This window comes from Nicotiana sylvestris, chromosome 12 (genome assembly GCF_000393655.2).
Source record: "Nicotiana sylvestris chromosome 12, ASM39365v2, whole genome shotgun sequence".
NCBI classification, from domain to species: Eukaryota; Viridiplantae; Streptophyta; class Magnoliopsida; order Solanales; family Solanaceae; genus Nicotiana; species Nicotiana sylvestris.
In genome coordinates this window covers 61,852,532-61,864,569 of record NC_091068.1, presented here as the reverse complement: position 1 = coordinate 61,864,569, position 12,038 = coordinate 61,852,532, and the positions used below count along the sequence as shown (strand labels likewise).

The 12,038-nt window shown below is 42.2% G+C and overlaps 1 protein-coding gene across 1 annotated transcript; it reads left to right on the top strand.

Moving 5' to 3' along the window:
• The first annotated feature begins 10,523 nt into the window (after window positions 1-10,523).
• Window positions 10,524-11,144, top strand: LOC138883118 (uncharacterized). The gene has a single exon (XM_070163779.1). It carries the CDS (start codon window positions 10,524-10,526, stop codon window positions 11,142-11,144), a length of 621 nt encoding a protein of 206 aa, XP_070019880.1.
• Window positions 11,145-12,038: the final 894 nt, after the last annotated feature.

The window sequence follows — 12,038 nt, the reverse complement described above, 5'->3', positions numbered from 1 at the left end:
TCCGAAAGATGACTTCTATACGCTGCAAAATCAGAGGACTTGATTTCTCACTGTCGAGTCATTTCACAAGAATTCTTCGAGACCCCGAGGATAGGAAGCCACGGTTGAGTTCCCGACCTCGGGGCTCGTCGAGGCCCGACTCAGAGAAGACAGAGATCAAAGCCAGGACATAGGCAGAAGTTCCCGAGGCACATCTAGAGCCCCTGCTGAGGCATCGCGTCAAGCCATCCCATCTCCATACTTTGTAATTAATTCCCACATACTTGAACTAGAGTTCCGCTCCTATATAAAGGGGACTCACACTACCTTGTAAGGGGCTGATGTTGCTCCATTTTCTCCACGAATGCAATAATATCTCTCTCACTTTTCTTTCTAACTTGCTTGTTCTCACTGGCGTGAGGCCACCTTATATCTATCGTTCTCTTACTTGCTCTTCATTATATCACTCAGTATTGGCCGTAAAGAGCGTTGTTTGATTATATATTTAGTTTTTATCCCATTCCCGATTATCCCCGATAGCTATACTCAACCTTGTCATTGACCCCGAGGTCCCCCATCGACCAGACCTACACCCGGGCAGCAGGCCCTTCGGTTCGATTACTATCTCATTTAGCTTACATTCCATCATTAAACTCCATATTATTAGCATCAAATACTCTAACAAATAGCTCGGGAATAGACCACATATTTGTAGAATCCCATTTACAGATTCAATTGTTGTTACCATTTTCACGGTAAACAGTTTGGCGCCCACCGTGGGGCTAAAATAAAAGTGATTATTTTCTTGATGGTTTCATTGCACAAACACACATTATCTTTCACACTTTTTCTTGTCCAAAGATCCTTTGATTTCAGGTCAAAATGCCTGGCTCTGTAAACGGAGTCGAGAACGAAAACCTCGAAAATCACGGGGAAAATGGCGTGACTGTCCCGGCCGCTAGAGCATCACTACAAAATCTTGATAATGTGCCCGGACCGATTCTAGTAGACATGGATTCACAGGACCCACAACAGGTCGACAAAGCTCCTCACGCTGACAAAAACATATGACACAACGACCAACAGAAAGCCCAACAAACCCCGATTTGGGAAACACAGGAAGTTAGTCTTCACGATATTTTTGAAATGTTGCAGGCACAGCAGTTGGCTATCGCTCAGCTGCAGAGCCATCCGAAGACTCCCAGCATAGTAGCACCGAAAATAGCTCCCTCCGCCGAATGAGTACACAAAAGATCAGGCAACAACGGATCGATAATAGACCCCGCCATAATGATGATGCTGGGGATCTCTCCAAAAGGAAAGAGTTAAGTTCGTGTAGGTTCATGCAACAATTGTCCCCCGAGGAAGCAGTCCTAGAACCCGCTTCGAGGAAATCCGGAATGCCGGAACTCCCTAGGTGCGATAGGACCTTGGATCCCGATGAATGCACCAATGCTTACACATGCGCGGAAAAAGACAACGACCTTCAAGATGATGAGTTCGAGCCTGTCTCGTTGAAGAAACTCGGGGAAACACTCTCGAAAGAAAGCATGATGTTGCGCCGCAGCCTAGCTCCTAACCTGACAAACTCGCTTACCATACAAGCAGATTCCTCTGCCGAAGCACACGCCGATGACATCGAAGTAGTAACGGAAGAGCCCGACACTTCTGAGGCCGAACAAAGAAAGAATGAAACACCATAGGAAGTCGCGCCTCGTTCCTTGGTAGGACAAATGAGATCGCTCCCGATTTCGGATGACTGGGCAACACAGGCCTTCGCCAGAAGTTTAAATGAAGCATGCCCGATGACTCCGGGTCATTTCAAACGAAGCTTGATTAGATACCCAACCGAGATCTGGTCGGATGCACGTACTCGGCACCCGCCACGAATCATGGCCATGGATAACCATCCGGGAACCTCTACGGGCTCGGTATACCCAAGCAGGTTCTTGGAAAAGAAACTAATGCCAAATATATGGAGGTACCATCCATGCGTCGCGGATGGGAGGAACGCCACAAGATGCAACCTACCTTGTAATGGTAGGGAAAAAGCTCGAGGGCAACATCCTCGAGGAACCTTCAGTGGAACCAGATCTGACGAGGCACAGCCGGCAGAGGAACCCAGCCTAGAGGAGTATGATTTCAATATTGTTATACCAAACATCGTGATCACCATAAGCGAAACTAGGGACGCTGAACAAATCAGGCCTATTCGACCAAGACCACTTCAAAAGAACCACAACCAGACGCGAAAACTGTAGGGCGCGCGTGGCCATGGGATCAAAAATGGCCACTAGCTCAGAAGGACGACAGTCGTGCTACACAGTAAAAATAACCGCCGAGTACCATCAAGCGGTCACGCTCGAGTTCATCCCCAAGGGTGGAAGGCAACCGGGAAGGATAAAGTGAACAAGCCACGACGTATTACCACGACAGTAAAGGAGCATCGACACCCTCCGATGACTCATAAAATGGAAAGTGAAAATGTTCGCCGATAGGGAAAAATGGGCCCAGGTAAATATTCCGGAGGTCACCCTTACATTCAGGGAAAAGGACACCAGGACTCTGCCTCGACATCACATTGACGCATTGGAAACCCTCTCCTTCATTTGATCTATTTTAAATAAAACATATGTTCAGAGGTTGCCCAATAGAGGCTTGTCCATCTATTATAGTTCGATGGTAATGAAAATACTTTTAATACTATATATGTGTAAACTCTCTACTCTTTTGATGGGAAGACGAAAATACTCAACGGAATATGCAGTCCCAATAAGAAGAATATGGTAACTTACAAAACTAGGAAAATATATGTAATTTGCGAGACTAGCAAAATATATGCAATTACGGGATACAAATTTTTCTTTACGCCTTATTATCGAACTTTTGTAATTACGATATCATGATAAAATGAAGAAAAAGCATAGCCTTAACATACCTATTTTCGGAATTATTTGAACAAATCTTCTTCTGCGAAATATGGACGAAACTGACACTTGGACAAGCTTGAAATTTAGGACCACTTATTCTTCTTTTAACATTTTTTGAATGAAATATTGGTTAAGGATTGAATTTGAATGACATGTTTCTCTTTCATGTTTTGGTCAAGGACAGAATGTGAAAATGGTTCTTGATCTTGAAATGAAGTCTTTATCCCTTTTTGATTGATAAAGCTCACAAAAAGTCTTATCATTTAGACTTTTGACACATGCGAAGCTCAACAATGACTCACCTTATACTAAAGGGGGTGGCTGTCATGTTTCTCTTTGGGGGGGGGGGATTTTGTTAATTTATCCACTTATTAGTTAACCGGGCAATGTTTCATTACCCGGTAATTAATCTATTACCTGCATAATTTAAAAATTATCACAAATTACTTAAAATTCTATTAATTTTCAAAATACTTCATATATACTTTATATATTTTACTACCATGGTCATATGGTACCTTGCATGGTACTAGTTTATAATTATCGGATATTATTACTTGATCCGTATTTTACCCCAAACTGACCATTTTTAACGAAAATCGTTTTCTCTAATTCGTGCATCTTTTATCCTTCATGACACTTATCTATAGATTATTATCAATAGCGTAAAAACATTAACGTCAAGATGATCTCTCCCCCGAGTCTACGTCAATTAACAGGAGACAAAATTTTAACTTACGAAAAATGCGAGATGTAAAACGTTACAAGTTATGTCATGTATATAGATTATGTATATGTTGTTAGAATATGTTTTTAGGGTTCTCTGACAGATGGATAGGCCTAGTTACAAAGGAAACTCTGGCGAATTGTTTTGGAAATTTAGGGACTTAGCCAAATTTAGGGTTGTTGATATGTTTCATGATGTGAAAAACCTAAAGTTGCATAAGGATTGCTAATGAGTGAACCTTGATCCTCATTCGAGGCTGAATGATCTTAAGTTGGGGAGGATGTAATACCCCGTGAAATTTCTACTCAAAAATCCGAAATCTCGTAGTGCCAAGTTAGGAATATGTGTTAAAAATTTGTAAGATTGCTCGCCGCAGTTCGTACTATTTGCCTGATCTGTGCATTAATAAGTTAAGGAATTATGTTGTTTCAAAAAAGCACGTTTTTATGGTCCATTATGCGGTAGCATAATAGCTATGCGGACCGCATAGTCGCCGCAGCGTGAGCGAGTTTGGTGGTTAATTTTGAGGACAACTATGCGGCCAATTATGCGATCGCATAATCAATATGCAGGCCGCATAGTCATCACATAATCTCTTTGGAATTTTGCGAGGACCAGTTCTGTGATGCATTATGCGACCGCAGAACATGTCTGCGGACCACATTCTTGTCGCAAACTCGGGTGGCATGTCCATTATGCGATTGCAGATTGTGTCGGGGTTCCTATTTTCTATCTTTTAAGACCCGACCCCATCCCATTAAAAATACCTCATTAGACCCCTTTTATGTTATTCTACTGCAAATAGAGTGAGAGAGGGAGTTCTAGAGGGAGAAACTAACTCTCACCAAGTCACTACAATCCTTGCCCAAATCTTTGAAGACTTTCAAGTAAAATTTGCTAGACCTTCATCCTAAGAGGTGAGAACTTGTGCCCTAACCTAGGATTTCGAAATTTCTAACTAAATAAGTGTTTAACAAGTTGGTTCATGGGTATGAGGATTAATTATCTTACATGCATAAATGATAATAGGGTATGGGGAGATTGTGAGTTAAAAGGATAGCAATTAGGGTGTAAGATGACAAAATTCTCTCACAAAATGGCCCTAAAATCACAATGCACACTTAGTGCTTGATAATATACTCAAATGAGCTAGAATCTTAATCATGTCTCTAATTCTTGGTTCATCTTGTAATTCTCATAAAATTTATCAAAGTCGCTACGAGTACCAGAATTTTGTAAGAATTTAGGAAAGCTCTATCGAGGTATGTATGGCTAAAACTCCCTCTTTTTAGAAATTGAGCTCCTTTGGTGTCTATGCGAATATGGTAAGACTAAAATTTGGTTGATGTATTAATTGATATTTCACATGAATTAGTTTTGCAATTATATATATATACATGAAAGGTTTGCCTCAATGTGTGCAATGTACTATTCTTGATATTTAAAGATGTGAGAAGATTATGAGCCATGTGTTGAAATGCCTAGTCTTCAAGTCAAGATTAAAACTGAGATTGTCATGCCAGCTATGTGAAGTCTTACCTATGATTATAACTTGAATTGCTTTTGTATATGCCTAGGATCATAAACTGCAAGGTAAACATTGAAAGTTGAAATGATGTGATAATCATGGCCCTAAATGCCTATGAATTGATATGTGTGAAATAAAGATTAAAATGAGATGATTAATGAGAAAGGGACAACACCTTGGTACGACGGCCTAGCCGATCGGGACGTGATCAGACGCCATTCCGCACACATGGTATTGTGCTGATATTGAATTCCTGAAAGTGAGAATGAGATTGTGATTGAGGTAAATGTCTCAAATTAGGCAACCTATCTTATCGGGTCGTTATCGGACACCGTTCAAGAAAGCGGTGGTATTGTAAATGATGATGAACAATATTAAATGCCCCAAACTAACGCTATGGAAATTATGTGAAAGTTATATGATTCTTTTTCCCCTTTTGCCGAGGGAGATTATACATACTAGTACTATTCCATGGTACTAATGCCCCTTTTGCCGGGGGAGATATATTTTTGAATGAATGTAGGTTGTTCTATAGCGTATAGTGCCGATCACAGGTAGCGGAGTATCCTCCTCTCAGAAGTCTTGGTGAGCCCCTTTCCTTCAGGGGTTATATTGCACACCTTTCGTTATAAAATTTCCACTTTTGAGGTATAGTCTGGGCCTTGTTGTGGGCATTATCATAACTATCTTTTCTATCTTTAGAGGCTGCATAGACGTTTGTGTGGGTTATGTACGGGTGTTGGATGGGTCCCTAGACTACGTTGTAATACTAAACTCTTATTTTCTACAAACTTGGAAAGTTAACCATGGTTTAAGGTTGTGATATAAAACGAACTAACAATGTTGAATGTACGATCTTTCCCATTATCTAAAAAAACAAAAGCATGGTTCCCTTAATCATATTAAGTTGGGTAGAAAGGCTTGCTCAGTTGGATTCACTCGATTGAGCGCCGGTCGAGCCTCGCGAGGCTAGGGCGTGACAAACTTGGTATCACAACCTAAGGTTTTAAAGAGTCCTAGGATGTCTCGTAGCCGTGTCTAGTAGAGTCCTTCTTATCGGTGTGTTATCGACCACATCTATAAGTTGGAGGCTACTTGGGCATTTGGGAATAATACCCTTCTTTGATATTTTGGATCGTGTGGCAAAACTTGTTATGAAACTATTTCCTCTCTAACTAGTGCATTCTTTCAACTTTCAGTACATGGCACCAAAGAAGAAAGCCAAAATTTGCCAAGGAGCCAATGCCACCCCAGGAGTGGCTGATGATTCCCTACTTGATACTACGGATGAGGGTAGTCACCCTGCTATCACGCTGCCTCATTTTTTTACTCCTGAGCAGACTACCACAGCTCCTACATCTACGGAGGGTACCACTATCCCTCCCATTGATACTCCTATTTCGCCTACAGTCCCAGCTCCCAGCTCTGGTAATTTTGATACTCCTATTTGGCCTCTCAGGCCTAGAGGTCAAGTGTTACAACCAGTTCGTCTTTCTACCAAGGGTATTCCACAAGTTCTAGGGTAAATAGATTTCTTCAGCTAGACCCTCCAGTGTTTACGGGTGCAAATCCAGAAGAGGACCCCCAAGATTTTATTGATGAGATGCACAAGACCCTCAGGGTTATGCCTGCAACTAAAACAGAGGGAGTAGAGTTGGCTGCCTACCATTTGAAAGGGGTGGCCTATTCGTTGTTTGAGTTGTGGGAAGATTCGCGTGAGGAGGGGAGCCCTCCGGCGAGGTGGAACAAGTTTGCCGATGTCTTTATAGATCATTTCCTACCTGCTTAGACAAGGGTAGCCCGTGCAATAGAGTTTGAGAATCTTAAGCAAGGTAGCAGAAGTGTGTGGGAGTACCACATGAAGTTTTCCTGCCTGTCCAAGTATGCTATTTACATATTGCCCACAATGGAGGCCAGGGTGCGCCGATATATTCAGAGCCTTAATCCTTTGAGTATTAATGAGGCTTCTATAACTACCTTTAATTCTGACATGAATTATTGGAAGATGGTGGCTTTTGCTCAGACCACAGAGAACCTTAAACTGAAGAACAAAATGGAGAGAGAGGGTAACAGCAAGGCCCGGTCTACGGGCAATATAGGGGAGTCACTAGGTGGGGGAAGATCAGCTTTTAGGGGAGGGTCATCGGGGCTGTCCGAGTCTGTTGCACAGTCTTCAGCTAATGCACTGCTATCAGGGCCCAGCCAGTAGCAACGGTGGAGTCGTTTCAGGCTCGGTCAGGGCAACAGGGGATCCTACCAGCGAGGTTAGTTATGAGAGAGATCCTAGCAGCAGCGGAGGTCTCCGTGCCCCAGGTGCAGGAAGATGCACTAAGGTATTTGCTACTTGTAGTTACCCGAATGCTATGGATGTGGGATGATAGGTCATATTAAGAGGCATTGTAGTCTATCCCGCCAAGTAGCAGGTAAGGACACATAACAACCAGCCAGCCCAGTAGCTGCTACATCTTCAGCCCCTCTCCAGCTCAAGGTACCCCAGCACCCGCCGTACGTGGTGCAGCTATGGATGGTGCGCAGAGTTCGGGAGGACCCAGCCGATTCTAAGCTACGAGTGGTCGCCAAACTGCAGAGGTTTCTCCAGATGCTGTTACAGGTATTCTAACTATCCAATATCATGATGTGTATGCACTTATTGACCCCGGTTCCACCTTGTCCTATGTCACCCCTTTTGTTTCTATGGAATTTGGGATAGAACCGGATCATCTTTATGAGCCATTTTCGGTGTCTACTCCGGTTGGTGAGTCTATTACATCTTCTCAAGTTTATAGAGGTTGTGTTGTTATGGTGCGTGGTGGGGATACCATGGCCGATCTTATTGAATTGGGGATGGTTGATTTTGATGTAATAATGGGAATGGATTGACATTATTCCTATTTTGCCAAACTTGATTGTCAGACTAGAACTATGAGGCTTGAGTTTCCTAATGAGCCCATTGTTTAATGGAAGGGAGATAATGTAGTGCCTAAAGGTCGGCTTATTTCTTACCTTACGGCCTATAAGATGATTAAGAAGGGGTGTATCTATCATTTAGTTTGGGTTACAGACACCGATGTCGAGGCACCTAGCCTTGAGTCCATATCAGTTGTGAATGAATTTCCAACTGTTTTTCCAGATGAGCTCTTTAGGATCCCCCTAGACAAGGAGATTGATTTTGGGATCGACGTGATGCCAGGCACGCAGCCTATATCAATTCCACCTTATAGAATGGCACGAGCATAATTGAAAGATCTAAATGAACAATTGAAGGATTTGCTAGAAAAGGGTTTCATCCGACCAAGTGTGTCACCATGGGGCGCACCAATTTTTCTTTATAAGGAAGAAAGATGGGTCGCTAAGGATGTGTATTGACTGTCGGTAACTTAAAAAAGTCACAATCAAAAATAAATACCCCCTACAAGGGATAGATGACGTGTTTGATCAATTACAGGGTGCTACATGTTTCTCAAAAATTGATTTGTGGTCCGGGGATCATCAATTGAAGATAAGGGAGCAGGATATTCCAAAAATAGCTTTTAGGAATCGGCATAAGCACTTTGAGTTTCTGGTTATGTCGTTTGGGCTAACAAATGCCCCGACAACTTTCATGGACCTTATGAATCGAGTCTTTAAGCCTTTTCTAGACTCCTTGTGATAGTGTTCAATGATAATATTTTTGTGTATTCCTGAAGTCGAGAGGATCATGCTGACCATCTCAGGGCAGTTCTGCAGACTCTTTAGCAGCACCAATTGTATGCAAAATTTTCATAATGTGAATTTTGGCTTGGATCCAACGAGTTCTTGGGTCATGTCGTCTACAGGGAAGGAATTATAGTTGATCCTCAAAAGATTGTAGTAGTGAAGAATTGGCCTAGACCTACCATTCCAACAGAGATTTACAGTTTCTTAGGTTTGTCTGGGTACTACAGAAGATTTGTGGAGAGATTTTCTACTCTTGCCTCTCTATTGACTAAATTCACACAGAAGGCAATTAAGTTCCAGTGGTCCGATGTTTGTGAAAGGAGCTTCCAAGAATTGAAATCAAGATAGACTATAGCACCGGTATTAACCCTGCTAGAGGGTAAAAAGGGATTTGTGTTGTATTGCGATCTTTCAAAGATCGGGCTTGGGTGTGTGCTAATGCAACACGACAAGGTTATAGCTTACGCTTCTAGAACTATACAACCGATGACTTAGAGCTTGTGGCAGTGGTGTTTGCACTAAAGATTTGGAGATATTATTTGTACGGGGTCCATGTGGATGTATTTGCAGACCACAAAAGCCTTCAATATATTTTCAAACAAAAGGAGTTGAATATGAGATAGAGAATATGGCTAGAGTTACTCAAGAACTATGATATCGATATTCTCTACCACCCTGGAAATGTCAATGTTGTGGCGGATGCTCTTAGCCAGAAATCTATGGGAAGCTTGTCTTATTTGAAGGCATATCAAAGGTCGTTGGCCCAAGAGGTTCACCAGTTGGCTAGTTTAGGAGTTCATCTTAAGGTCTCTAATGAAGGAGGAGTAATTGTGCAGAATAGGGTTGAATCATCGCTTGTGGCGGAGGTGAAAGATAAGCAATTAAACGATCCATTGTTGGCATAGCTGAAGGAGGGTATTCATAAACAAAAGACCACATCTTTTTCTTTTTGCATGGATGATAGTACCCCATGGTACCAAGGCCACCTATGTGTTCCAAATATCGATGGCCTTCGAGAAAGGATTATGGCCGAAGCTCACACTTCCAGGTATTCCGTACACCTTGGTTGCACGAAAATGTATCATGATCTCAAGGAAGTTTATTGGTGGAGAAACATGAAAAGAGATGTGGCACACTTTGTGGCAAAATGTCCGAACTGTCAGCAAGAGAAGGCCGAACACCAAAGGCCTGGTGGATAGGCTCAAAGCATAGAAATTCCAATGTGGAAAAGGGAAATGATCAACATATATTTTGTGGTAGGATTACCACGCACTCCGCGCAAGTTTGACTCAATTTGGGTGATCATGGATCGACTCACGAAATCAACACACTTTTTGCCAGTCAAATTACCGACACAGCAGAACAGTATGCTCAGTTGTGTATAAAAGAAATAGTCAGGTTACATGGCAATCCAGTCTCAATCATTTCAGATCGAGGGTCTCAGTTCATAGCCAACTTGTGGAAGAAATTTTAGCAAGGTTTGGGTACGCAGGTAAATCATAACACGACTTTTCACTCTCAGCCCGACGGGCATGCGGAGCGGACTATCCAGACGCTTGAGCATATGTTGTGTGCTTGTGTTCTTGATTTCAAAGGTAGCTGGGATGACTATTTTCCACTCATAGAATTTTCTTGTAACAACAGCTTCCATGCTAGTATCCAGATGGCACCATTCAAGGCATTGTATGGTAGAAGATGTAGGTCACCCATTGGGTGGTTCGAGGTTGGGGAAGCTGAATTGATATGGCCGGACCATGTGCATCAGGTCATGGAGAAAGTCAAAATTATTAAGGAGAGATTGAAAACTACTCAGAGTCGCCAAAAGTCTTATTCAGATGTTCGTCGTAGAGATTTGGAGTTCAAAGAGGATGATTGGGTATTTTTGAAGGTTTCCCCCATGAAGGGAATCATGCGGTTTGGAAAGAAAGGGAAATTGAGTCCGAGGTATGTCAGACCGTACATAATCATTCAGAGGAATGGTCAGGTGGTATACAAGCTCGAGCTACCACCCGAAATGTCATTAGTACACCCAGTCTTCCATGTGTCTATGTCGAAGAAGGTAGTGGGAGATCCGTCCACTACTATGCTAGTTGAAACTATCGAGGTTAATGAAAAACTGTCATATGAGGAAATTCCAGTTGCCATTCTTGACAGGCAGTTCCGGAAGTTGAGAAACAAAGAAATTGCCTCCGTGAAAGTGTTATGGCGAAACCAGCAGGTTGAAGAAGCCACTTTAGAAGCCGAGGAAGATATAAAAAAGAAGTACCCACATTTGTTTGTATAGCTATGTAATAACTTTTATGAGTTTGATTCCTATAAATTCTGTATCCTTTGGTTTGTTCTATGTAAAGTTGTTCTGTTTTGGTTGCATGTTGCCTATGCGGCCATGATTGGTGTTGTTACAAGTTATGTCATCTCTATAGACTGTGTATATGCTGTTAGAATATGTTTCTGGGGCTCTTTGATAGGTGGATAGGCCTAGTTACAAAGGAAACTCTGGAATTGTTTTTGGAAATTTAGGGAGTTAGCCAAATTTGGGGCTGTTGATATGTTTCATGATGTGAAAAAGCTAAAGTTGCATAAGGATTTATAATGAGTGAACCTTGATCCTCATTCGAGGACGAATGATCTTATGTGGGGAGTATGTAAGGCCCCGTGAAATTTCTACTCAAAAATCTGAAATCTCGTAGTGCCAAGTTAGGAATATTAGTTAGAAATTTGCAAAATTCTTCACGGTGAGCGGACTCTTTGGACTGATCTATGCATTAGAAAGTTAAGGAATTATGTTGTTTCAGAAAAGCGCATTTCTGCGGTCCATTATGCGGTCGCATAATAGCTATGCGGACCGCATTGTCGCCGCAGAGTGAGGCAGTTTGATGGTTAATTTTGAGATAAACTATGCGGCCAATTATGAGATTGCATAATAAATATGCGGGCCACATAATCATCGCAGAATCTACTTGGAATTTTGCTTGGGGCAGTTCTGCGGTGCATTATGCGACCGCAGAACAGGTATGCGGACCGCATTCTTGTCGCATACCCGGGCAGTTTGTTCTGGTTTTGGGGGCCATTTTTGCGGTCCCTTTTGCGGGCCGCATGTCCATTATACGATCACAGATTGTGTTTGCGTTCTTATTTTCTAACCTTTAAAACTCGACCCCATCCCATTAAAAACAAC